Source organism: Gopherus evgoodei, chromosome 9, assembly GCF_007399415.2.
Source record: "Gopherus evgoodei ecotype Sinaloan lineage chromosome 9, rGopEvg1_v1.p, whole genome shotgun sequence".
NCBI lineage: Eukaryota > Metazoa > Chordata > Testudines > Testudinidae > Gopherus > Gopherus evgoodei.
The window spans coordinates 17,335,361-17,363,357 of record NC_044330.1 but is presented as its reverse complement, the minus strand read 5'-3'; the positions used below and the strand labels follow the sequence as shown (position 1 = coordinate 17,363,357).

The window sequence follows — 27,997 nt, the reverse complement described above, 5'->3', positions numbered from 1 at the left end:
AGTCAATAGGAAGTTATTCACAACTGTACAGACTGATCTATATTCCTGGTCACCTCTCTCAGGTAGAGATGAAAGAGGTAGAGATATGAGAGAACAAGTGCACATCTCTCTGATAAAGTATTCTTTAGGGGAATGGGCACCAGGTTGACACCCAGAAACTCATTTATTCAAACTGCATTTAATATTTCTGTGCACTTCACAACTTTAATTATTGACCATGGCCTCAAATCCCCAGTATGGAGAGAAGCAAATGCATTCCCATCGTTTACAGATAAGATAGCGGAGAGGTAGCAAAAAGTCAGAAATAAAGACCTACAATTTCCCTTTCTAGATGAGGCAAAGGAGACCAAGAAGGCTGCACAATCATCTGAGAAGACCTAACTATCAGATTTTACTATCAAACTGTAACAGTTATCTGTGTGTGTGCACGTGGTTCTATGTGCATGTTTCTTTGTGCATGTCTGTGTGCCTGTGTGTTCTTGTTTGAATATATGTATGCATGTGACTGTGTGTCTCAGAAGACATATTCCACACTGGAATCTACATCCTGAAACTATGGTTTAAAAGTTCTATATGTTTTTGCTAGAGAAAGGGTTAAGCCAACCATCTGGAACCAGACTCGCTGAATCATGGCTTGAGATCTGGATCTGAAATTCAAGGTTGGCTCCTTGCTTTAAGAGGTCATCTCTACACAGGAAGGCTCCTGCTCCCGCACCAGTTTAAGGCAAGGTGTGAATTTTTCAGTGTTTCTTGGGAGGAAGTTTAAGTTAACCTGAAAAGCCACTCGGACAGCAGAATAAGAGTACCCTTGTGGGGGTTATACTAGTATGGCTGCATTGTGTAACTGGTAAACTATCCCACGTAGTCAAGGTCATCTGCAGCTTGGGCCCCTGCTCCTTTGTAAATTACACGTGGGAACAAGCTACCTAGACTTTGTAACATGAGCTGCCAGATCTCGGCATTGGAAGCCCATTTCTGGCAGCCACAAGACCCGTCACCCCCACTGACTCGAAGGGCAGCCTTGCCGGGACTACATTTCCCAGCGTGCACTGCTCCACGCTGACTCGGGGTTCCCGTTTGCGGTGCTGTGGTGCACGATGGGAATTGTTGTCCACGCCCTGCACACCACCTCTATTCCACCCCCCAGCAGCCCCGTAAGACCGAGACTAGAGGATGACGCTGTGCCCTGTGGGAAGCAGGTCCTGTTAGCTACGTAACGTGGAGCCTGGTTGGCTCCAATGTGGATGGGGGCGGAGACCTCCGAGGTTGAGACCGGAAGTGATATTTCGGAAGCGAAGAAGCGGTGCGTGTGCTGTCATCGTAAAATGGCGGCCTGAGGTGAACGGACTGGGTCTCTCCTCCTCAGGTGTGTGTACAGTATCCCCCACCCCAGCAGGGCCTGTCAGCTGGCTCCGCCGCTTGGGGGATGGGCAGGCGGGACCGAATCGACCCATCTTGGGGGCTGTGGGAGCGGACGGGACTAAATCGCCCCGCTCCGGAGGGGTGGTGGCAGCGGCAGAGGAGACGGAACCAACCACCCCGGGTTATATGTGGGTGTAGACAGAGCCGCCTCAGCCACTCCTTGGAGGTGACCGACTGGGCCGAGCGCTGATGGAGGGGGCGGTGACCGGACCGAACCAAGTAACGGGGGGGCACGCACTGGGCAAGGGAACCGCCCCAGGCAGCTGAGGAGCGGGGGGAGAATGGAGTCGCCTGGAAGCGAAGGTGGCACGGGGCAGGTGCCCCCTTACGCCTCCCTGCTGCCATGGGCTACTTGGCGAAGCCTTGTCTACGCCGGGCACTTTACTCTCCTTCCCCACCCCTGGGCCGGGGCAGGCCGGCCTAGTGCTGCCCAGCCGCCCAGGGGAGGGGGCACTGTCTGCTTGAGACAGGCTGCTTGCAAGGAGTAACTACAACAGTGAGGTGCAGACCCCTGGCACCTGTGCTGGCCTTATGCAGATATTTTCTCCTTTGTCTCTCGTTGCTGTGTTAATGCCCCGCACTGACAGCTGCTACTGACTGTAGCAAAATAAGAAGAGGGTCTAGCCAGGGCACTCACCTAGAGCCAGATAAAGTGTTTTTTAAAAAAAAGTTGATAGGATCCCTGATCTTCACAGCACTCCTGTGACATAGCTGTAAGTAAACAGTATCCCCGGTATACCCAGAGAAAGTTATGCAGAGAGATTGAGTCTTCCTAAGAGCCACGCACTTGCAGATCTGGCAGAACTCAGTAGTTCCTAGTAACCCCTCCCATGATCCTCCCACCCCTTGGACAGGAATCTGTTTCTGTAGGGAGATGCTCCACCAGTGAGAAAATTTAACATTCATTTTACAGGACCATTTCTGTAGAAGCATCAGATTGATAGACTTGGAGCAATGAATGATTCATTTAGCGTTCAGATTTTGGGGGCAGGGGAAAATTTACACACACACACCCCCACATCCTTTTCTCTCCCACACCTTGTCTTTGTATGCGTTAAGATTAACTGGTCCCACATTGAGAGGGATCCAATGCTCTGTTTCTGTTTTTTAATATTTTGTACAAAGGACATAGTATTAAAGTGAGTTGCACTGCAATGATCATGGGAATAGTATTGGACACTGTCCCACTTAACTTACTGTGTTGAAAGACATGAAATTACAGTTGTAAACAAGTTCCTTCGTTTCTTTAGGCCAAGACGCTCCATCGCTCTACCAAAATGCAGTATTCCCATCACTGTGAGCATCTTCTAGAAAGACTGAACAAGCAGCGAGAGGCAGGCTTCCTTTGTGATTGCACGGTAGTTATTGGTGAATTCCAGTTCAAAGCTCACAGAAATGTGCTTGCCTCCTTCAGTGAGTACTTTGGTGCATTTTACAGGGATGCCTCTGACAGTAATGTGGTTTTGGATCAGACTCAAGTGAAGGCTGATGGATTTCAGAAACTCCTGGAGTTTATATACACAGGAAACTTAAACCTTGACAGGTAACTTTTTTTTTTTTGTTTAAAGCACTGATTTCTTTGGCATAATTTATGGCAGAACACATTTAATTTTAAATACAAGACATACTAAAGAATAAAGCTCTCCACTTGGCTTTTAAAATACTGCCATGCATATGAACCAACTAGGGTTCGTTTGAATAGAAAATAAAGTGTGTGATAGTGTCTAGCTTGTTAAAACTGAAATTGGTTTCCTATTTTCTCTCTTGCTAAGGTATCTAAACTCATTATTAGCCCTCACAATTGCTGTCACCTAATCATTTTTCAGATTGAGTTGCTGTAGTTTTTCCCCCACCTGTCCCCATTCATCTACTCAGTTTCTATACCAAAGCCTTTATGTGCATGCCAGACTCACCATGGTGACCCTGATTGCTCTATTATAAATATAAAAACAATTAAAAACTTAGTTTGCGTAAGCCATCCAGAAGCCATTTAGAATGTCTGTGGTTTTCAGACAATTCACATCCAGCTACCTTGTCAGGGTAGTAACTAGAATCAACTTTCCATAGTGTCTGTATAAATCTTCTCCAAACTATATTTGGTCAAATGACTTGCTGGTAGGAGTTTTCATATTTGTGACTCTTGACTCTCTGGATTGAGATTAAAAAGATCCATCGTACTTAATTTCTGGGAGAAGAAGGATAACCCCCACAGTAATGTTGATTGTACAGGAGCCCATTTTTCCTCATACATAGACAGACCTAGCTGCATAAGAAAGGCAAACACCAGCATTTGAGAGAAGATGTAACAGGGCTCACCACCAGCGGAGCATCCTCCTGTAATCAGCCATGATGGGTCAGGGCTAGTCCTCCCTCAATTTCTCCTACAATCTCCAGGGTTGAGTAAGTTGCCCATCTTTTCCTCTATAGATCACCCTGAATGTCACCTTTCCCCACCCAGGAAAGGACTGTCATCCTTCTAGGTCTAAGTGAAACTCTTCTTAAAAGGTCTAACTTATAAATAAAATGTTAACCTCCAGCAAGTCCCTCTGAGTAATACAGTTCTCAAAAACCCCCAAATAAGGCAGGTTGAAATGCAGCAATCCTGGTCCACACTCCTGGCTGCCCACACAAGAGTAAACAGTCCCTCTTCTCCAATTCCTATGCTCAGGCTGCCACATCTCTGCCACATACTCTCCAGTGTTTCATTCCCCACGCTCCTTTGTTTGCAAGTCCTGCCCTTTTTATGGGAACTTCCCTCTAGAATCAGTTCTCTAGTTCATGGGCGTGGCCTACTCTGAGCTAGTTCTTCCCCTTTACCTTGAGGCTTCTATATGAGTCTTCCGTTTCTCAGGGTTTTCTCATTTGGCCAGTTCTTTCCAACAGCTCCCATCTACTTGACTCTCCCAACAGTTTTCTACATTTTTCTCTTCACAAGATACTCCCAACTATCACTGTCTTATGTAGAACTCTCCAAGTAACTCTGACAGGCTCCCATTTCTCAACTGCTGCCATGGTCTTTATAGAGGCAAGTTACCTTCTGTCAGGCCCTGTTGGGAGGCAGGTAACTAATCACAGGTGAACTGGATTCATTTCCTCTTAAAGGGGCCATTCACCCTGTAATAGATAGTTTAGGGACACCATCAATTCAAAATTGCACTTCTGTATGAATTTGTTTTACCTGTTACTGTTTCAGGTACAGTAATAAGAGGTGTTACTTGTAAGTGATTAGAGAACAAATATTTTTTCGCATTTTAGTTATTAACTTTGTGCACTTTACATCACTTTGTGTGTAAGTCAGTTTTTCCTGTTGTTCATCTGGGGAAAGAAAACAATTGCTTCCATGCAAAAATAGTTAAAGGATTGGAGCCATAGACAATTTCACTCTGCAATCAGTGCTTGAGAGGAAAACTTGTATAATACAAGGTATTCTAATTACTACCTCTGAGTACCAAAAATAGCAGTTTTTAGTTACTTAGGCTCTGATCTGCAATTGGATCCACTCTGGCAGAAACTGAATGTAAAACTGTTAATACAGCATCTTGGTTGCATAAATAAAATGACAAAAAGTCAGGCAATGTGAGAGCATCATTAGTTCTGCCACACTGCACATATTTAGTACAGTGGGTGTTTTTAAAAATATGGATTTTTTTTTACAGCACCACTGTATTTACTTTTTATACCATTGTATTTTTGGTAGTCCCTATTAGACCAGATATATCTCGTGTACCATGATAAATGTCTAGTTTTTAATAGTTTCCACAGTATTTTCTATTCTTTGTGTATCTTTAATATATATTTTTGTGGTAAAATCATGTATCTTACGTATAATACAATTTAATGTTCCATCAGCGGTGCAGACAAGTTAAAGCAATAGATGGAACCTTAGGTTTTGTATTTCCTAGCCTATTGTGATTTGAACTGTGCAACCCTAATGCTGAACTAACTTAGGGGTTTGTGTTCAAGATATTATTCTGCAGTTAATATTTATCTTTCTAAGCTATTCAAATCAGTTACAGCAGTTTTTCTTTAGGAAAATGCTTTTAGAGACCACTCTAGCATCCTTAGAATGCTTCTGTAACTGCTGGCCTAGTCCTTAATGAAGAGAGGTAAAGAGAGGAAGAGGAGGAGAAAATAGATGGACAAGAAGAAAGACAGGAATGAAAGACAGATAAGACAAGAAAGGAGAATGGGAAGGAGATAAGAAAAAAGGGGTTGAAAGAACACCTGTGGTAAATTCTGTTTTACTCACTTTAGTATTGCATATTATTTCACATGAAGGAATATTCAGAATATCAGAATTTGGGCTGACCTTCTGAACTTCACTGCTTTTCTTTTTTTTAATCATCATTTTTTCCCTTTTCCATTTATACTGAATCCATGTAAGCTTAGACCAAGGTGATCTGTATAATTCTTAGTCATTTTATTGTTCTGAAATTGCTTTGTCTATTGTGTTGACGGTGAATAGCTTTATTTAAAACCTGTCCTGTGGGTAACCTATTACCATAATAAAATCACTTTGTTTACCATTGATTTAGTATTCAAGAATTGTAAGCTCCAGAGAGGTTTTTTTGTTTGGTTTTTTTTAGAATAGTGTATAACCCATTTTTTAGACTTTTTTTTTAAATCACTATAAGTTGACCTCTGTTCAGGTATAGCAAAAGTATAGTGGCCTAAAGCTATAGTCCTGGGTTTTACTCCTGTCTTTGCCACTGATCCACAGTAATGACCATTTGAAAACAATTTTGTCTGTAAAATGGGGCTAATACCTACTTCACGGAGGTGTTGAGGTTTTATTGTCTGTGAAGTGCTTTGAGATCCTTGAATGAAACCACAATAGAATTATTATTTTTGTCAGCTTGTACGTCTCCTATCATATATCAGTGTTAATTAATCTCAAAATATCAAAGATATAAAGTTAGATTTTTGTTAGATTCTCCCCTGACCGTTGTTGTATTTTTTTAACCATGAAACTATTTTTAAATAAGAGAACAGCCATGTAAAAATCTTAGTACACCTCTAACCCGATATAATGCCACCCGATATAACACGAATTCGGATATAACACGGTAAAGCAGTGTTGGGGGGGGGGGGTCTGGGCTGGGCTGTGCGCTCCAGGGGATCAAATCAAGTTCGATATAATGCGGTTTCACCTATAATGTGGTAAAATTTTTTGGCTCCCGAGGGCAGCATTATATCGAGGTAGCGGTGTATTTATTTATATTGATTCTTAGAGACACAGGTTTTCTTTGTCCAAAATATTGTCATTTAGCCTTGTTTCCTTGCAGTTGGAATGTTAAAGAAATTCATCAGGCTGCTGACTATCTCAAAGTGGAGGAGGTGGTCACTAAGTGTAAAATAAAGATGGAAGACTTTGCTTTTATTGCTAATCCCTCCTCTACAGAGATTTCTAGTATTACGGGAAACATTGAACTGAACCAACAGACTTGCCTCCTCACTCTTCAAGATTACAATAATCAAGAGAAATCAGATGCCCCTTCTGCAGACTCAGTTCAGCCACAAGCAAAAAAAGTGGGTTTAGAAAAGAAATCTACTCAGACCAGAAAGCGAAAAAAGACTTTTAATTCTCAGAAAAACACAAAGAATAAACCAGTGCAATATCAGAATGACATAATTGAGAACTCATCAGTCGATATGTTTTTAGATGCAAATAAACTGGCCATACAGATAACGGAACAAGCTGCCCAAGGCAGCGATAACGCAGAGCTACAGCTAGTGTCTGTGGTGGAAAGTGAAACTTTTGCAGCACAAGATGTTTTGGTTCAGACTATTACAGTGAAACAAAAACGGGGGAAGCCACAGCAGAACTGTGCATTGAAAGAACACAGTATGTCTAATATAGCTAGTGAAAAGAACTCTTACCAACTGGAGAGCTCTGGAGAAGAACTCGATCAGAAATACTCCAAGGCCAAGCCAGTGTGCAACACTTGTGGGAAAATATTTTCAGAAGCCAGTAGTCTACGACGACACATGAGAATACACAAAGGAGTAAAGCCTTATGTGTGTCAGCTCTGTGGAAAAGCATTTACACAGTGTAATCAGCTGAAAACACATGTCAGAACGCACACAGGTAAGTTGTGGTCTTGGTTTATAAGGACTTCTTCCATTTTTAATGATAGCATAGGGAAGCATAACTAAAAAGGAGCCCTGTTTTCTTCCAATATGTTGTTTCAGAAGCTTCGAATCTTCATGCTAACATTCTGTATATTTGGATGGTAACTTCTGGTCAGTGCTCATTGCATTCCGCCAGTCTATAATATTTAAAAATAGAAACTATGAATGTGTCTAGAAAAATAGTATAGCTAGAAAGGATAGCACTGCAGTCAAAGCACTCTGTAGGGAATACCTTGACTTCCTGAAGTCCCAGCAGATTTGATTCAGTCCTTTATCCTTGTAAGGTAAATAAGCGGAGTGCAATGCAGAAAATGTCTGACTGATATACAACAGATCAGACTCTCCTTTCTTGCTATGTCACATTAATGGCATTTATAATTTATTAGTTCACTGGCTTTCAGATTTCCATGATGTACACAATATAGTAATCTGTGCAGCTATTTATGTCTGTCAAGTCTTGATGTACCAGAGTGAGTTTGATAACAATCAGGGGCTGAAAAATCCAATCTCCAGTGGCAAGTAGGAAACTTCGACAGTGATATCTTCTTTATAGTGCATTGCTAAGCCATAAATTGTTACGGAATTTGAGCTTTCATTTAATTACACAAAGTTTATAGCACATGGTTATGAGAATAACTTTCCAAATATGAACTGATGCCGTGCTGTTTGCAGACAGCCCCGGTGCCTTTGCGGCTGCTGCTCATAGCCTTCTCAGTAGGTGACAGAGTAAAACTGTCTACACATGAGTGCCTTTTACTGCTGTTATTCAGAACTCTAGGGGAGTAGTGAAACTTCCAAAAGTGATTTGTTTCATTATGCTTCTCATTGGGCAGATTCAAGCAATAGACCTATTTCCAGGAATCTCAGGAAGGAGTAGAGTAGGGGGAAATAAGAGGCTGTAAGGGTGGGCTGAGGGAAGAACTCCTTTCCCTTCCAGTAGTCAAGGGAGAGGGATTCTTATCTACCAGACGCTGACTAGCCAGAGTCTAATATGAAAGTTGGAGCCCCTGAGCAGGGTTCAAGGACAGTGTTTTTGGTAGAAACAGCAGCAGTGCATTTCCCTTTCCTGATTCTTGCACCTGGACTTTGCATGGATGGTTGGGAACCTTATCATTTGTATCAGCCACTGGATGGCAGGTTTAGTCCTCTGGAGAGCAGGCGTCTGGTCGTTTATTTTTTTGTCGAGCCTTGATCTATGGCATTATGTATTACATTTAAGGATCTCTGAAAGCTCTGCCTACTAACAGATTCTGCTCTACCATAGTAATGTAAATTAATGTTCTCCTACTATAGTCCCATGAGACCTAGGAATATTACTTAGCACATATTTATTAGAGAATGCCCTAATAGCAATTCAAAAATAGTGAATGATCATGGAACTGCTGTTAGCGTGCTGCAGTTGACACTAACGAGATATTAGCAAGAACTGAAGAACATACTAGTTGGACAGACCAGATGACTTAACAGGTCTTCTCCATCTCAAATATCCAGGATTTTGCATAAGTTAAACTGATTCTCTGCCTACTGACAGTGCAGTGCTAGTATTAATTGTGAAGAATAGATTTTATTAAAACTAAGAGTTAATTACGAGAGAATTTTCACATGGTGATGCTTTAAAAAAATTATCTGCTGCAGTTCTCATAATGTGCAGGCTCAGCTGCTTGATTGTTGGGTGCTATGTGGCATCACTAAACAAAAAGTATTAGGGTCAACCTCTTGAGTTTGGGTTAACTAACTTAACTGAAGGCTTTCTTACATAGACACCAAGACAGTGGAAGCGTAACAGTTTCTCTTTCCCAGGGGAGAAGCCATACAAATGTGAATTGTGCGACAAAGGCTTTGCCCAGAAGTGCCAGCTTGTTTTCCACAGTCGCATGCATCATGGAGAAGAGAAACCATATAAATGTGATGTGTGCAATCTGCAGTTTGCAACTTCAAGCAATCTGAAGATCCATGCCAGGCGAGTGAAAGTACTAACTAAAGCCTTGATCCTGCAAACACTTATGCACAAGCTTAGTTTCATGCATGTGAATAGTTGACTTAAACTACTACTTGTGCAGGAAGTTCAGTGTGTGTGTGTGCGCGCGCGCGCTTGCAGGATCAGGCCTAAAGAAATGTTGTACCTTTTTTTTTTTGTCATTCCCAGTCCCTTCCCTACTTTCAGTTCCCGGTCTTCATTGCAGACTAGTGTATATACTCAGCATGCTTCTTCCACCCAAGGCATTGATTTGGAATAGCAGTCCATGTGGGATCATTCATCCTAGCATCCCTGTTGCGTTTGGTAATTTCTTCCTTTTCTAACCATACTGAGAGAAGAGAACTTCTCTGCCATTATTGTTTTGGTGAAGGGATGAATCCATTCATACTCTCTGGCAGGGGAGAGAGTACAACATATCTCTCTGCAGTGGCTGTCAGCGTTGATAGTCAGCTTTCATAGTAGAGTGACACAAGTCTTGCTTACTTCTCAGGGTTGACCTATTGCCTGTGCAATGCCCTTAGCCTGATCCAGCAGCCACTAAAGTCAGTGGGACTCTTTCTGTTGACTTTGGGAATTGGAGCTGTCCCTGAGGGTGAGAAACTTCCATCTAAAAACTAGACTTTAATCTTACTCCTGTTAGGCCACAAAATATCACCACAGTGAAGCCAGATACAAGACATTAACTGGTGTAATACAAAGTTCCTTTCATCTTGTGCGGGATCCTCTAAGGCATGTGTTTCTTACTAGGAAGCACAGTGGTGAGAAGCCCTACGTGTGTGATAGGTGTGGGCAGAGATTTGCTCAGGCCAGTACGCTGACGTACCATGTTCGTCGCCATACAGGAGAGAAGCCGTATGTGTGTGACACCTGTGGGAAAGCATTTGCAGTGTCCAGTTCTCTGATAACTCATTCTCGAAAACATACAGGTGAGGATAAATGGGCTGCTGAGTGAGCTGGCATAAATTGGGGATCCGTCTTGGAGACGGTTGGCTGCAGCGGAAGAGATAAAGGGAGCAATTAGTGATATGGGAGTCTAAAGAGCTGGATTGGGGGAGGAGTAGAGTAATGGAGTCTGCATTAGTGGGTATGGAATCTGTATAGGAGAAAGAGCTGACATGACTCTAGTACTTTCTTTGGGTTTTTCCTTGAGGGTTGCTTAGTGTTGCAAATCTGAATTTTCATTGCGGTTTGGGGAGCTGTTTACAGCATTGTACACTGACTCTGTTTAATGTGTATTTTACATACACATGTCTATATATTGGAAAAACTAACCACCTTCTGTACCCTTTAGGAGAGAAACCATATATATGTGGCATTTGTGGCAAAAGTTTTATTTCCTCAGGAGAGCTCAATAAACATTTTCGGTCTCATACAGGTTAGTTTCCAGATTTTTTTCAGGATTTAAAATACGATGTACTGTGCTATAATTGAGACATAAATTAAGAGGACACACTGTGAATCTATGTTAACTCATTTAAAAATTGATAGTTTTTCTTTAAATAAATCTAAACTGCTGTAAATCTAAAATAACAAGACTTCAGCAGAGCAGAGAATCAAGAACTCTGATGTTAAAATGTCTCTGTGTGAGTCAGCATGCCACTTAACCTCTTGGAGTCTGTTTCCTCAACTGTAAAATAGAGATTATACTTTTTTATCCATTCCTTGGATTATAAAGTGCGGTCTTTTGTAAAGCATTGTAATATGGAGTAACATGGGAATTATTTAAATATTAAAGAAAATATTCACGGTGCAGTATTAGTTTTCAGATAAACATTTGTACAAAGACAAGTTGATTGTATGATCTGCTTCGGATGAAGCAGTCAGTCCTGTATTCACCATTTTCATCTCGTCTTTCTTTGAATGTTTTCATTCTGGATACTGTTTTTAGATGGGTTTAGTTCATAAAGCTGTTAAAGTAATTTTCATTGCAGTTATTTTGCCTTTTGTCCCATAGACAGCTTAAGAAATAGTTTTTCTCTGTTGCCATTTTGCAATTATGTTCTGCAATTCTAACTGTCAAACCCGTTTTTCAGGTGAAAGACCATTTATCTGTGAACTGTGTGGAAATTCTTACACAGATATAAAAAATTTAAAAAAGCACAAAACAAAAGTTCACACAGGTAAGTGTTAGTCTTATAAAAATGAATTTTTGAGGTCACCAGAATAACAATTCTGCTTTAGTGCTGAATAAATGTTTGTTTTTAAATGTAACACAAAATTAGATAAGAAAAGAGGTCTGGCTAGTAGCTCTGTTTAATGCCTAGAATATGTGCTTTAATGGCACCAAAATCCTTCAGATAAGGATTGGAAAAAGCAGGCTTTAAAATGGAAATCCTGGCGAGATCTTAAAGAAAATGCAGTGACTACAGTGTTAAGCCACTATTGTCAATAGAGAGTGGGGGGCTGCTGACAAGACTATTCATGTTTTAAAAATCTGGTCTCATCTAATAAGACTGAAAGATTTCTGCTCTAAGACAGCTGTGAAAGTCATCTGGGTCACACAAGACTTTTGTGGATCTTATTCAGTATGGCTCTACCCCACATTCTGATGGCTCTTCCAGGTATAGATTTGAGGTACATGACACACCAGTTCCAGGAATTACTCTTCCTGATTCTTTGTAGGCCCGTTCCTTTATGCAATGGTTAAAGATGGTGGGTTTGTTTGGTTTGGGTTTTTTTTTTATATAGTCAAAGTTAATCCATATCTGAGCTGGATTAACAGGCACACAAGCTCAGATAGACAGCTGGTGCAATGCTTACAGTTAGGAATTCTATCCTAAAAAAGATTTCTCAGTTATACCTAGTCCTATTCTTCCTAGATTTATATGCAAGTGTTTGAATGGCAGTAACTTTGGTATACAGATATCTTACAACTCCTCCATGCTCAGTACTGTATGTGGGCAGTTCAGATGATAATGTAAACAGCCTCCCTCCAGATTGGCTCCACATGCCTTCTTAGACTGGATCACATCTGTCCGTACTTAAGTGCATTAATATCACAACCTCCTTGCCTCTAGTTGTATAAAAAAAAAGAAATCACAGGGGCTGGCCCAGACAGTACAGGGGAGAGACTAGCAGAACGAGAGGAGAAGTAATGTGCAGTGGCAGCTTTGAGGATCACGGACTGGTGAAACTGCATGTAGAAAATGGGTGGGGAAGATCTAGTAGATAAAGGAAGGGAGCGTCAGGGAGAGACGAGCTGTAAGCTGCTGGGGAGGATTTGGTGGAAGTGGAGCTGGAAGAATAGTGAAGAGATGGGTTGGGAGACGGATGTAGAGGCTGCCAAGCAAAGGAGGGCCAGGCTGAGGGAGCTGGAGTGTGGTGCAGGCTGAGTATGTGGACACATGGAAGATGAGGTGAGAAATAAGCAAAAGTGGTGGCAGGGAGAGAAGGGAGTTAAAGTAGCATCAACAGGAGAAGGGCAAACCTTTGCTTTGCTACTCTGAAAGTTTGCTTAGTGCGTGGCCCTTGCATGTTACCATAATATTGTATTAGCATGGCACGATTAATTAATATCCTTATCTAACCTCAGCAGGGCCTGACTCAAAGCCTTATAAGGATTCAGGGGCAGGGGAGACATATGTCAAAGTTTAATGAAAGGTCCATTGTCACCCATTTCAGCTGAGACCTGAACAAAACTGATTTTTCAAGTGTACTTGTACTCTAGACAGTGACTGTGTAAAAACAATCTTCTCCTGCAAAAGTTCTGTTCCTCCTAGCACTGTGTTAATTGAAGAGATGATGCCTGACATGCCCAAGGTTCTACAGCCCACTGCTAGAATATTTCAGGGAATCCCTGCTGATTTTCCTCATAATTCCCCATTAACTGTGACATTAAGGATTTGTTACTCTACTGTGGCCCAGATAATGGAGGCTCTGTTGTGATGTATCATTTCTCGAGCTGTCATGACCTGGACACAGGCATCAGGGACTTGATACTTAAAGCTCAGACTGGGTTGGAAGGGATCTCAGGAGGTCATCTAGTCCAACCCCCTGCTCAAAGCAGGACCAGTCCCCAACTAAATCATCCCAGCCAGGACTTTGTCAAGCCTACAGTTAACACACCCCTACTTACTCCACAGTGTGGTGCCATATAGACATACTGCAAGAGTGCTCAGGATTCAAGGCCACCATTTAGAGACAGCCCAAGAGGAGGTTTCAGGCCTCTTTGAGCTCCCTGCTGGCACACCCCTTTCTTGGATACAGCATATTCCCCTGGCAGGCTTGGGAGGGGGGGCGAGGGCAATGCAGCCAAGCCCCCAGGTTCTCTTATCCCTTTGGGACACTGTGTACCCCCAGGGTGGAGTAGCCTGTGAACTCCTTTAGGTGGAAAGAGCAGAACCCTGGGAAGGCACAGCCCCAGCTTGTGGCAAAGGACCCACTTCATTCTCTTGATCTACCAACCGTGGAGGAGCAGGGAGCGATGCAATGTGCAGCAAGGCAATGGAACTTGCTGCTGATATGAACCTGGGTGGGCCAGCCAGTATGAAGAAAGAGGAACAATGCATTTGGAGTATTGGGGCTTATTGACATCAACGTACTGTATGAAAGGGAATGAGTAGAGATGGGTCTGAGAAGCAAGGCTCTGACCCAGATCTGAACTTCCTCACAATTCAAGGGAACCTAGAGTTTTGAGTCAGGCCCTTCTCTAAGAAATGAAGCTACAGACAATACAATTGAGGAGGAGGAGCAGCCACATAAACATTGAAGAAGTGGGGTTACAATGGCTGCTGTTCCTCATCAATACCATGCTTAGCAGCAGTAAAACACAGACACTCCAGGATGATAAAACAGGGACACAGACTGTACAGGAGGGACATTTTATAACTGCATATGCTACCTGAAATATCACATTTATAACATTGCATGCAAACAAAGGGGACCTCAGTCACTGAGATGTGCAGTATTCTAGAAGGAACAGACAGGCTGCAAAGCTACTTGATCTGGCCAGAGTGAAGGGTGTCAACTTCAGCTACACAAATTGGGCAATAAAAAGTCAGAGGAACTTTTTTATACAGAGAGACCAGTGTAATCTACAGATTCCAGCTGAGGAATGGAACTTTATCAAGATATTGCAGTGAATCAGAATAAGGTCACAACTTCTTTCCACCCTAATTTATTCATCTTTCAAATAGAGATTATAAACATATTGAACTGACACGAACAGAGCAAAGCTTAATTAACCTTAGGCATGCAGGAGTTTAACTAGAGACGTGATTTAACACTCGTTAAGTGAAAAGTCTGTGTGGACACTCATTTTGATGTAAGAGTGGTTTATAGCTGTTTAGATTAAATCAACTCCTAAGGCCTTGTCTACATGGGAAAGTTGCAACAGTTTAACCTAATACAGGTGTCAAACCCGTATAATTAAACTGGTTCATAGACACTTATTTTGGTTTAGCAGTCACTTAAATAAAAATACCTATAGCGGGAAGTGCACCAATTTAATTAACCTGTCTCATAGGGTTGCCAATCCTACAATTGGCCTGGAGTCTCCCGAAATCAGCATTGATCTCCTGGTGGCTACTGAAAGCAATCCAGGATATTTTAATAGGATAGTTTGAGAAATTGACACTGTGTCCTGTTTGGGGTGGGGGGGAGGAATCTCCCAGAATAACTTAAGTCAGTTGGCAACCTTTACTCTCTCATGTAGACAAGCCCTTAGTTTCTCCAAGTGCTTTGAAAGGTATTATGGTAAGTGTAAAATACTATTGTTACACCATGAAATAAAATGAAAGGGCAGCTTTCCGAAGAAACAGTGGTAAAACTATAGAGTTTTTTTGAGAGGCAGCGGGAAGAAGGGAGTTAGTTCTGTTTTTAATAAGGGATGGATTTGCTGGTTTTCATCCATGTTCAAAATTCCCAAGCTACAGCTTTCAGAGAATCTGTCTGACAGAACTGGTATGACAGGTTATGTAACTCAAAACAAAAAGTAACCTTGTCGCCAAGTGATGGAGGAGCAGCAACATTATCTGCCTTGTTCAGTCACTGAAGGTGTTTTTTGTTTTTTTTTTAAAGTCTAACTGAATTACAAGGACTGAGTTTCAGACACCTCAAGTGCTTACACTTGGAGAACTCTTTTTTAAGCCTACTGGGCAGCCAGATGAAAGGGATAGCTTTGCCGTGCTGCAGAGCACCCTTGCTGAATTTTGAGCAGTTCTCTACCCAGTCTTTGTTCCCTAAAGAAAATAGTTGTAATGAAGTGTTTGTAAGGGGACTGAAGTAGGTGTAGTTGTTCCTGCTTGGGTGGGGGGAGGGAGAGAGACTGGACTAGATGACTTCTCGAGTTTCCTTCCACTTCTGCATTTCTATGATTCTATCATTTGATGGTAGGGGAGTGTTGAGGGTTTTTGACGATAAAAAAGGTTCATATCTTAATTTACCTCACCCACTCAGTAGTTTTTCCTGTCACTAGTGTACTTTTCCTTACGTTAATTGCAGGCATTTTACTTTTTCCTCGTGAATAAATGTGTTACAAATTTTGTTTGTTTTGTTTCGAGGATCTGAAACCACCCTTGATTCTGACACAGTTGATAATTCCTACAATGAACAAGAATCCATTCAGAATCAGAAAAGCCCTTTGTCAGAGTCTGCAGATGTGAAGCCTTCTGAGATGTCTTTACCACTTCCTCTTCCCATTGGGACAGAAGACCATCAGATGCTGTTGCCTATAACTGGTAATCAGTCTCCTTCTTCAGACACATTGCTGAGATCTGCTGTTACTGGATATTCAGAACCTCAGTTTATTTTCTTGCAGCAGTTGTACTGACTCTGTGCGATATGGGAATCAACTAGACAATCCTGATAGTGAACACACACATTACTGGTAAGGTGAACATCATCATTCAAGCTGTTGGACTTTCTCTTACTCATTCTTTTGAGTGAAGACATTTGGTAACGTATCTACGCTGTGCAGTGCTGTTTCTCACTTCTTGTTAAATTTTGCTAATCTGAAATCATATTTACCATTGTAATTGACCACTGACATTTCCTAGGAGGAAATATCTTTCCAGAGCACCTGCCTTAAGAATCATCTGTTAAATAGATAAGTAACTGTACTCTGGAGATCTCCTCCAATGCTCATGCAGAGCTAACATTTTAGTGTCATTTGTGAGCAGACTTTCAAGCCATATTTTTGTTTGTTGGTTTACTTTAAATACCTTGACTCACAGGTGTGGTCCTTGTACACAGCCTTGTTTTAAAAAAAAAATTGCATGAAAAATTTATTAAACACAGGCTCCCAAACTCCAGGCCAATGTCAGAGAAGTATATGATGGCAACTGGGCCAGTTCTCTGGTGAAATGTTTTTGAAGCATTATTGGTGTTGATCAGAAGTAGCTTTTGCCAGTCTGAGACTAGATGGAAAGCTTTGGGCAAATGCCACTGACAGATGAGGGAGGCTTTTTCCTTGAACAGTGATTTAGAGGCTAGATAGCACAATGCCTTTCCCTTTCCATGGCCTGGATTCACATTCAGAAGTGACAAAAATGAGTTTGCCCCAGCTGTCATATCTCCACATCCTCCAAACATCTCTTAGTTTGACAGATGTGACAGTCTTCTGCTCAGGAGAGGTCAAAATATGGAATATGATGAATGCTGTTGGTCAGATTGGATTAAGATTATTGTAAGTATGAAGGTGTGTTGAGTTAGCTGTGAGGAGACGGGTAGCACATGTTTGACTTTTATCATCATAGTTATTAACATTACAGTAGCACCTAGAGCTCCCAGTCAGGATCAGAGCCCTTTTGGGTTAAGCACTGTACAGACACATCAGAGGAGACAGTTCCTGCCCTGATGATCTTACAATAAATGAGCAATACATTTACTCTTAAAAAAATTAAGTGAAACTAAAGATGGGGGTGTTTTAGTAAAGAAGATTGACCAGAGGCCCTAAACTTTTGGGTTACCCACAATAGGCTCTTACAATTCCATGCCAGAATTCAGGAGGGCATAACAGAAAAACATTTCCTTAAAAAAATTAATTCAGTGTTTATCTACTGCTTACTTTCCCGTGCCAGTAGTGCAGTTTTAGGCAGTTCCTGTGGTTTGTAGCAAGACCCATGTGAAAAAGGTTGGTTTTTTTGTTTTTTGTTAAACATTCTTGTGCCAGAGTTGGCACACAGGACAGATATTAGGCTTTTCAATTCCTCTGTCTTTTGCTGCTGCTGCTTCTGTCTGCTCTATGGTGCTGAGACAAACTATTCTGCTCTCTCTCTCTGCTAACGGTTCTTCCTAAGGATTCTCTTGGACTCCTTATTTCCTCACACCAGTTGGTTTCCACTGAACAGCTTCATGTGGAGTCTGTGTTGACATCCGGAGTACATGCCCCAGATATGTTCAGGGCTTCCTTCTGAGTGTGGTGGAAATGAGTTGCTGATTGATGATTTCATGGATCTCTTCATTGGTAATGAAGTCTCTCACTCTTCAGAATCTTATATAGGCACTTATTTTCAATGGTGTCTAGTTTTCTGTCTAACCATTTGGTAGATCTACATCTGTCACCGCCATATGTTAGCACTGAGATTACATTAGAATTGAAAATTCTCAGTTTTGGTTTGATTTTCTATATTAAGGTTAGTAAATGCTGTGGGTGCCTTTCCTATTCTTGATGTCACTTCCTTATTGTGATGTCCGTTGCTCAATATATTGCTGCCAAGGTAGATGAATGGGTTCACTTTCTTGATACTTTTGCCAGTAATATTAATATTACTGCTTGAAATCTAGGTTTCAAAGATGTTTGTTTTAGCATGACTAATTTTGAGCCCTGCTTGGCCTGTCATTGGTGGCGGCAAGGTTGTGTGTCTTTATTAGTTACTTTTCATGGGTGTCAGTCAGCATGTCATCAGCAAAGTCTGGGTTGCCAACTCCCCCATGCTATACCAGTCTTAGTGTTGCTAATACACTTCAATATTCAGTCTATGGCAGTGCCAAACAACAGCAGTGATAAAATGCAGCCCTGTTTCACATTAGTGTCCACACTGAACCATTCAGTTGTCTGGGTGTCCACCCTTGCAGAGCACTTCACATCTCTGTACGTGGCCTTGATGATGATTATGACTTTAGCTGGGATTCTATAGGAGTGAAGAATGAATAGTCCATAATGATTGTATTTTTGAAAAAAAAAAAATCAGTGAAATTGTTGAGGAGAGCTTGCCATTCTATAGTTTCTTCTGCGGTAGTCTGTAACTGAATATCTGGTCTACACAGAATCTTTTGGGCCTGAATCCAGCCTGTTTTCTATGCTTTGCATCCACTGCCTCTTTCATCCTGTTTAGAATCACACTACAGAAGGCTTTCCCTGCAACAGAGTAGTGTAACTCCTCTTCAGTTGTTAGAGTCAATAAGATCACCCCTTTTGGACATTCTGATGATTCCATGTTTCCACTGGTCAGGAGGCTTCTCTTTTTCCCAAACTTTATTGAACACCTCTGAAAGTTTCATTAAGATGATGGTATCAAATGTTTTTAGCATTTCTGCAGTGATTTGATCATCTGCTGCTGCTTTATTTTTTTCAGCTTCCTGATTGTGGCCTGTACTTCTGTCATCTCTCTTGGACTGATGTTAACATCAAGTTGGTCAGGTCTGCATGTTTAAAGGAAGTCTGGTGCTGAAGTCAACCTTGGTCTGTTGAGGATTTCTGTGAATGCTCTGTCCATTTTTTTTTTCTGTTCTACCTCAGTTGTAAGCATTTTTCCATCTTTACTTTTTATTGGCCCATGTCCTATTCTGAAATTGACACACAGGATTTTAATCACTTGGTAAATAGCCCTGATAATTGCTTAATAGCAGCAGCTTCAGCTGCTAGATCTTCATTGAATCTTCATTCTTCTGCCCTTGCATTGCTTTTCACCACTCTATCTGCTTTCATGCACTCCTCTGCTTTTTCCAGTACTCTAGTTGGTTTTAGCATTCAGGATTTTTCCTTTCAGTATCTTTCCTTCCTCAAAAAGAACAGGAGTACTTGTGGCACAAGTACTCCTGTTCTTTTTGTGGATACAGACTAACTCAAACTCCTTCCTTCCTCAGTGAGATGTCATATCTCTTGAGTTATCCATATCTTCTTCTGCCTCTGTTGATATCCAACTGTGGCTACTGCAGCTTGAACTATATTGTCTGTAAGCCTGGCCCAAGGAATTTACATTAGCTTTTTCTTTTACAAGCAGTGTTTCTAGTGTCTGACAGCGTCACCGCTTAAGGTCCATTGTGATTAGTGGGAGTGTTTTTATGCCTCACCAAGTCAATCTTAGACCTGTCAAGAATCATCAAATAAAGAGCCACAGAGGCATGTTTTCTCCAGTCAGACAAACAGCACCTGTGATATTTTTAAGTGCATTCTTTGTTGGCTGGTTATTTGTTGATACCATTTTATCTGCATTGCTGCCTTGGGTCTAGGCCCTGGTACACAGAAGAGCATAGAAGATGCCACTTAATATAATTCCTACTCTACTCCATATAACAACTCATCTTCACCTTAATTGAAAGGGCCTTGTGAAAAATTTTGTAGTGGATTTATCCTCTGCAAATGGATTCCTGAATCCTGGGCATGGCTCTGTCTTTTATTTGTTGCTTTCTTTATCCATGTGTCTGTTTTCCTCTTTGTCTGTACCTTTTAAATGAAATAGACCTTTCATCTTTTGTTGTTTATAATTTTAAATGTGATGTGTAATACTGTTTTTGATTGTTTAATGCTTAATTACATATGGTCGATTTGCTGTTGAGGCTTACTGGACATTATGAAGTACAACCAAGTCTCCCAAGAGTCTTCTTACTGCACTGAAGCCAATCCTTGCCGTTGCTTCCTGACCTTCACTGTATTTGCTTTGCACTTAGCTCCATTCCAGCATTTGCCAGCATCTACTGTCCTTCAGCACGAGTTTAGGACACTGGATGAATCATTTTGGGTTGTCAGTGGTGCGCAGTGTGGCTTTTTTCATTCTTTTGAAATCTTTGTTTTTTTCCCCTCATAATCTCTCAAGGATTCCGTGGCCAACTGGTAATTCTGTGACTGAAGAATCGCACCAAAAAGCAGGGCCTTGAATATAAGTGACAAAGGTCCACTCCATGTGACCAGATCTAAGGCTGCATTTTCTGACCAAAAATACAGCAAAGGTATAAGGATGAATGCAGTTTTAGTAATTAGTATTGCACAAAAGAAAAGCCGTCTTAAGCGCTCCACCAGCTCATATGGTTACACTGCTATTTGGCAAGTTCATCTTTAAATGTATTAAAGTACATCTCTTCTGATGTGCTATTACTATTTTTTTTTAAAGTTTAACTTGTTCAGAATTACTGAGTAATGCATATATTACCAGAAGAGCAAACTAACTCTCTGAAAAACACATTCCTATGTAGAATATGCATTCCATAAGAATGTTTGTTTCAACTGTTTTTATATTTCTAAAATTTTAGATTACTACAGTATTCTTACATTTCAGACTTTTTAAAAAAAAAATCAGTACTTAGATTTATACTGGATCCAGTTTAGATATTTATAGAGGTGACATTTGCTTTATATTACTCATTTAGTTTTCTTTATACACAGGAAGATCATCATTTTTACAAGACAACGGTTTTAAACCTCTCTTCACAGAATACACAGGTTCTGATAAAGTTGTTCTCTTGCAGCAATAATTTAATGATCTGTACTCTTGAGTACCAATTCTTATCCTCAACTTTGATGAAAATGACTCAGCTGCTGAGTTAATTTCCTTAAATATATTAATTTAATAAACATATAATGTAAAAAATGTGTAGGAGTGTTCCAGCTGGGTGCTGTCAAGCTTTGAGAGAGAGCTCAACTGCATATCTGTGACAATGCCTGGAGTACTTTCCATGCATCTCTTATGTGAAACCGTACTGCTCTCAAGTTCAGTTGGGAGCTGGAAGTTATCAAGAGGATTGATGGTCCATGTAAAGAGTGAATGGGGGAAAACGTGGACATCTTAAATAGTTAAATGCCGTTAATAGTTAACCAAATTTCTCCTTTCTGAAAAATGAAAGCGAGAGCATTAACATTTCTTTAAAATTTTGAAAAGACATCTAAAGAATATCTCCAGTGTGATCCAAATCTCAGCAAGGCCACTAACGTCAATGGAAGTTTTGCCTGAGGGCATGACTACTCTTGGAAATTTACCAAAATAGCTAGCTATTCCAGAATGGAGAGTTATACCAGAATAGCTACTCTGCAATAATTATTGGGTAAGTTCCAAGCATAGAAAAGCCTTGAGTAAGGATTACAAGACTGGACTTTCTAAGAGGTTGTTGGTAAGACTTACAGAAATGGGTCTAGATAAGAACTAGTAATCGATTTGGGTTAAGTTATTTTTGAAGTATTTTTCCTGTATATACAAAGTGTTTTTTCCTTCTGTTGTGTATATATAGTTCAATTCTTTTTTTTATAATCCCCTGTGGGGGTTTTGTACATACATAGGTTGCAGTGTTTGTTAGGCTTTAATAAACTTGTTTTGTAATTTTCCCTCAGCTTCTGTCTGGTGTTTGTAATTACAAAGGGTAGTAATTAAAGGAGGAGGGGAGACAGTCTAACATAACCACCATCACAACACAGTACACTAGCGTCATAGAGGCCTCAGAGACAGCCCTTAGCACCGTATACAGCTGTAAAAGGGTTATTTGAGAATAGCATCATTCATTACATTTTCTTTCCAACAGAGGAAAACACCCAGGTCCCTTGCTACAAGGTAATATTTGGGGTGTAAAGGAACAAAAACATTCTAAATACACCTCTGTGCCGATATAATGGGGTCATGGGGAGCCAAAAATCCCTACCGTGTTACAGGTGAAACACAGTTATATGGGGTAGCAGTGGCAGGGCTGCAGCAGTGATTTAAAGAGCCTGGGGCTTCAGCTGCGAGGCGCCCCGGGCCCTTTGAAGTGCCAGCGAGCCCCACTGCCACAGCCCCAGGGTAGCAGTGGCAGGACTCCAGCAGTGATTTAAAGAGCTCCAGGCTCTGGCCGCTACGGGGAGCCCGGGCCCTTTAAATTGCCAGCAGAGACCCGCTGCCACAGCCCCAGGGTAGCAGTGGCAGGGCTCTGGTCACTGTGAGGAGCCTGGGCCCTTTAAGTCGCTGCCCTAGCCTTGCTGCTGCAGCCCCGGGTTAGTGGTGGCAGGGCTCCGGCGGTGATTTAAAGGGCCCAGGGCTCCCCGCAGCAGCGGAGTCCTGGATCCTTTAAAGCGCTGCCCGAGCCCTGCTGCTACTGCGCTATATGTGAACCCGTGTTATATCAGGTCGCATTATAGCGGGGTAGAGGTGTACTACTTACTATAGTTAGTTTTGAGCAGTGAAAGATTCAAAGCAGTGTGCAAAACAATGTAAATTTATCCCCATGTTTTAAAGCAGAGATAAACTACTTTGCAGTGAAAACCTCTGTAGAAGACTATCTTTTTTTTTTTTTAAGATATCACTTGTATTTTTTTCTATGGAGACAGTAGAGTCTGTTGGCTAAAGCACTGCCACTGTCTTGCTGGGTGACTTTGGGCAAATCATATCCTGTCCCAGTGCCTCAATTTCCCCTTGGAGTTCCAAAGATGAGAACTATGTAGCATTTCAGCTATTACAGTTTATTCACAGGAATAAAGTAGTAGTTTCTTGCCTACAGTAATTTTTTAATTCAGAAGTATACAAGATAACTTAGTCCTCGGACAGAATTTGTTATTTTGAAGAAACCTGCTGAAATAAGTACTATAATAGATTTAGAAGTAGTCATCTTATAGCACTCTGTCACAAAAAGTACGTGAAGGAATTAGTGGTGTTAGAGATGTGGACAACTTTTGGTGATAATGTCAATAGAACAGAATGCTGTCACAGGCCAAGGCTCTTACTGCTAAAATAAATAATGAGGTGCAGTGAAAGTGTTCTTTGAAAATACACATCACTTATTTTCAAAATGGATGCCATTTATCCTTTCACATTTTGTTTGATGTTATTGCTCTCATCAAACCAATTAAAACACTGCTTTTGGCAGAGTCATGGTTACTTATCACAGCCCATTTTAAGCTTACATTATTTTTATGAATACAATTATCCAGCATTAGCATTAATTATTAGTTAACAATCCATAAGTTGTTAATTTAATCAGTGGAAGTACTTTGAACATAAATGTGCAGCAAAAGGGGAGGATGATCTAAGATTTTGACAAAGAATATAAACATACTCTCATACTTCTAAAATAAACCTTCCACTAAGGGTATGTCTACACTAGAAACTTAAGTCGACCTATATTAGGTCTACTTAACAGCCATCAAGGTAATTACTGTGGTGGTGCATGTCCACTCTACCCTGATGGCACAGTAGGTGTGCTTCCACGGACCAGAGGGGCAACATGGGAGCCTGGTCTCTTAACTCTGTTGGCAGCTCCCTGCTGGGAGCCTGGCTGCCCCCCCAGTCCAACTAACAATAATACTTATAGTTGCTTTTTAAATGCATTGCTGTACCTACCTGACAATTTTGCTTTATTTTAGAAGCCTGATTTTCTTACCAATGTACACTCTCTGTTTAAGGACAGTATAATCTGTTACTTAAAACCCAAAACTTTGTGCTGTACCTGTGGAAGATATCAGTGCAAAGTACTGCTGTCATAGTTGGTTGTTCTTCCTCTGTTATTCTGTGGGAGGGTGGATCATATTGACTAAATGAGTAGGCACAGAAAGAAGACAAACGCTTGAGACAATAGTCTGTAAGAGAGAGCATTGTGTCTCCTTATATAAAAAATGACAGCAATTAAACCCATGCACTTTCATCAAAAGAGTCCTTTAATCATAGTCTGGGCATCATTTACCAAACTTCTGTTTATCTACAGCAGTGGTTCTCAACTTGCAGCTCAGTCAGCGCACAGCTGTGGCCCATATGACATCCTCAGGGCTATATAGGTAGTATGTGTTGTGGGTCGCATCCACACAATATACAGAGAGAGCTGCATATGTGGCCCACAATGCTAAATAGGTTGGGAACCACTACCTACAGCAACAACATATACTACTTTGTTAAAAAACTCATGTTAGACTCAGCTTGAGTTGCTTTTATCTCTAGTACTTTTCAAATGTATATTGGCGCACTCCAAAATACCTTCCTCAAGAAACTATATACTGTCATTTTGATTTACAAAGAAATAAGACAGAAGAACCCACACGCTGATAGATATAAATGCATCAAGTTGTTACCTTGTTCACAAATGTTCTGCAACTGCTCCTATTGCAAGACTGGCATTAGCATCTTTGTTATCAACCTGCCCATAACTTGGTGTCCAATAGTAATGCCTTTTGAGGCCATGAGAGAGTTCTGCAAGATATACATGCCCATCCACTTCATACGGATCCACGTCTGTACAATTTGGTTTCAAGCGGCCAGTTTTAATTAAGTCTGAAAATGCCTGAAATGAACAAATGCAAAGGATTTAAATTTAACATTCCTCTAACATGTTCTACCTGCCAGAGGCTTAGAAAGTCCAACGCAGAACAGTAGAAGATGATGCAGACTGGGTCAGCACTCAATGGCATTTTAATCACTTGTATATTTTTACTGTCCCATAATTGCTTGGTATGAGAAGACCATGCCACAACTACCATAATTTTACAATAAAATAAAATATAAAGTTTTACAAATAGTTTTAGTGAGCATACTAGTTGTATAAAAAGAAGATAAGCTGTGGAAAGGGTCAATGATGAAGAAAACACTTACGACACAGGTGGCCTCATCAAATTTGTTTCCCCAAATATAAATGTAGGAAAGCACCATGTTTGTTTTCATTGAATCTGAAAGAGCAACAAGTCCTTTTCCACTCATATTGTTGCTCACTACTGCTAACCTAGTAAACAGAAGAAATAAAACAAAAACAAATTATATAAGTTAAATTCCAAGCCATTTGATTCCTACCTCATCAGTACGGGTATTTGGAACAAATCAGCAACAACAATTATTTGTATAGCTCAAATCTGTTATTAAGTACTATATAATTCTAATATTCCTCAAGGCACTTCCTTGATTTGGATGGCAAAGACTTTGACGATTCATTTCTTCAAAGCAGGTGACCCTATGCTTGGTGGCCAGCTCTCATTTTTAGTCTTTTTTGAAGCATGGCCCGGGCTTCTAGCCAAGTTAAACTTTGATCCTGGAGCTGGGAGAGATATTTTTGTATTGGTGAACCTGAAAGGTTTTCAGAGGCACCTAGCAGACCCTTTGATCTTTACTCCCCAAAACTAATGGCTTCAGGCAAACAGCTATGATCAGTGCTTACATCCAGCCAAAGGTATGGTTTTCTACAAGACACAAAATATATCCTGCCCGAGAGATTAGACAATCTCCTGGTGAACCTGAAATAAACTAATAAAAGGCTTCAAGAAAATCCTTTTTAAGACCTGAAACAACACACAGACCCTTATTCTTGCTGTGTGTCACACTGACTTAAATGGCACTCTGTGCAGCAATTAGGACTTATGTTTGCAAATCCTCTGCAAAGCCTAGACAGTCAAATTACTAAAAGGAAGCGAGAACCAGATCTTTCTTGTTTCTAGCATCCCTCCTCCCAAGAGCAGAGAGTCCATGTGACTTCCCTCCCACAGATTAACCCAGCAGTTCAATCCAGCCAGTCCAGACACTCAGGTTTGCTTTGCTGAGTAGGGAGCGTTCCTTGGACTGGCATTTCACTGGTTCTGCCAGAGCCCAGGTGAAGCAATGGGACTGTCATCATCAATGTCCCCAGCTGTCCCGATCTATGTGTGATTTTGGAAACTGTTTGACTTCGCAGTTTGGATCACTAGCGTAAAAAAGTGATGTATTACAGTACCAACTCATATACTGCTGTGTCACGTTTGCCACTAGTTACACCTGCAATCTCTTTTTGGGAGTTTCATCTATACTAACGCTTGAAGAGTCCTGTTGTACAAAGCCAGGGCTTCACTCAAATAGATGGCTCCATCATCTTCTATCCTGTTTGAATTAAGATCTAGGATTTCCAGAGTTTGATTCCGTTTCAGCAGTTCTCCCACAAATTTCACACCATCACGAGTTATTTTATTACTGAAAGAGAAATATATTTTTTAAAGGGGGGATACTATTGAGAAACCTGCAGTATTACTTCCTAGGCAGAAAATGCCTCATAAGCTGCTGAATAAACTGTTCTGAAATTTACAGCTGTTGAAGGAATGTACAATACATGTACTCTAACCAGATTTTTACTCAAACTGGCAACTATTAACACAAGCTAACAGATTAATGGGATTTTTAGAACCCCTTCTAGCAATCCATGTGCAGGCACTTCCAATAGTTGCTGGATAACAGGATCAGGTCCTAAACATCTTATATTGTATTTTTCCAATTTTTGATTTTTTACATCTTCTGTAGAGTGGCATAAGTTCACACACTGTCTGATTAGTATGTACTATAGAGTAAGTGCTCTTTCTTCACTCAGGTGTACAGTACTACAGAACTTAAGGCCACAAGGGACCATCAGATTATCTAGTCTAACATCCTCTATATCACAGGCCACCAACACCACCTAGCTACCCTATCCCCACACCAAGCCCAACAACAAGAATTAGACCAAAGTATTAAAGCCCTCAGGAGACTAAACTATTGCGTGACAATGGGTAGAAAAAAAGGAGGGATTGAAATGCACTAAGGCCTCAGGCTCCTGCAAGGCAGGAAAATGATTTAATGAGATATAGCTGACCACTTAGATTGCAGCTTGAAAATTTAGGATTAGACTATGGCATAGCCCTTAAGCAGCGGGGGAGGGGAGAGAGGGAGAACTCTCTTCTGCTCTTTCTGTAGCCAGAGTCATATTAGAGTTGACCAGTCAGGCTGGGGAGGGTGGAGGATGCTGCACCCCTTAAAGCAGTGTTGTTAATTGCTCCTCCATATACACAAGGAGCATTGCACCTCCCTGAGGCAGAATGTTTTCTCGTGCTCCTTCTGTGGTGGCATATCTCCACCACCCTCACAGCCAAGGCTGTGGCTAAATACTAGTTTATCCCTTAATAACGTTGCATTCCCTCCAACTACGGCTTCCACCTCAACTCTCCATTTCACCTAGAAAAATCACATTTTTTCTGGAGGGAATGGTATCAATACCATAGAATACCTCTCATGCCTGCTATACTGATATTGCATTGTGCACAATTTTCACCAGCAACAATATACTCTATGTTTGTGTAATTTAAACAAAAACAGAGGGTGAATCTTTTACCAACTGAGGTCAAGATATCGCAGGCTACAGTTTTCATACAATGCATCACACAGACGCTCCACACCGAAGTTCTTCATTTCATGTTTGCACAAATGCAGTTCCATAAGACAAGAGTTATTTTTCATCATTAGAGCTGTGTGAACTGTGGTCTCTTCCTAAAAATAAAATCACAGTTAAACTATAATTTTAACATCATATCAGTTTTTAGGGTGAAACACCACTCTTTGGTGTTTGGCTCCAAGAAGAAGTTCAGCCTTCCCTGCA

The 27,997-nt window shown here is 41.0% G+C and overlaps 2 protein-coding genes across 10 annotated transcripts in view; one reads left to right on the top strand and one right to left on the bottom strand.

Moving 5' to 3' along the window:
- The first annotated feature begins 1,155 nt into the window (after window positions 1–1,155).
- MYNN (myoneurin) lies at window positions 1,156–22,012 on the top strand. 7 transcript variants are annotated; one of them, XM_030574241.1, is made up of 10 exons: window positions 1,399–1,588; window positions 2,673–2,965; window positions 6,708–7,510; window positions 9,355–9,514; window positions 10,280–10,458; window positions 10,824–10,907; window positions 11,566–11,652; window positions 16,033–16,209; window positions 16,290–16,358; window positions 20,509–22,012. In XM_030574241.1, exons 1-9 carry the CDS (start codon window positions 1,427–1,429, stop codon window positions 16,325–16,327), a joined length of 1,983 nt encoding a protein of 660 aa, XP_030430101.1. In that variant the 5' UTR covers window positions 1,399–1,426; the 3' UTR covers window positions 16,328–16,358; window positions 20,509–22,012. The 7 variants fall into 7 exon arrangements, 5 of the variants coding, with proteins under 5 accessions (XP_030430104.1, XP_030430101.1, XP_030430103.1 ...); XR_004001869.1 differs by having other exon boundaries at window positions 16,033–16,358; window positions 20,509–20,529; XM_030574243.1 differs by lacking the exon at window positions 16,290–16,358.
- Window positions 22,013–23,192: 1,180 nt separating this feature from the next.
- The window catches only part of LRRC34 (leucine rich repeat containing 34), a 28,559-nt gene continuing 23,754 nt past the window's right edge, over window positions 23,193–27,997 (bottom strand). The window contains exons 9-13 of one of the 3 annotated variants that reach the window (XM_030574247.1): window positions 27,734–27,888; window positions 26,410–26,565; window positions 25,228–25,354; window positions 24,711–24,919; window positions 23,193–24,224 (exon numbers count right to left, since the gene is read on the bottom strand). In XM_030574247.1, the coding sequence (XP_030430107.1) occupies window positions 24,716–24,919; window positions 25,228–25,354; window positions 26,410–26,565; window positions 27,734–27,888 (642 nt within the window). In that variant the 3' untranslated portion in view covers window positions 23,193–24,224; window positions 24,711–24,715. Of the gene's footprint in view, window positions 24,225–24,306; window positions 24,920–25,227; window positions 25,355–26,409; window positions 26,566–27,733; window positions 27,889–27,997 lie in introns of those variants that run through there. The other 2 variants (XM_030574246.1, XM_030574248.1) reach the window with 2 other exon arrangements.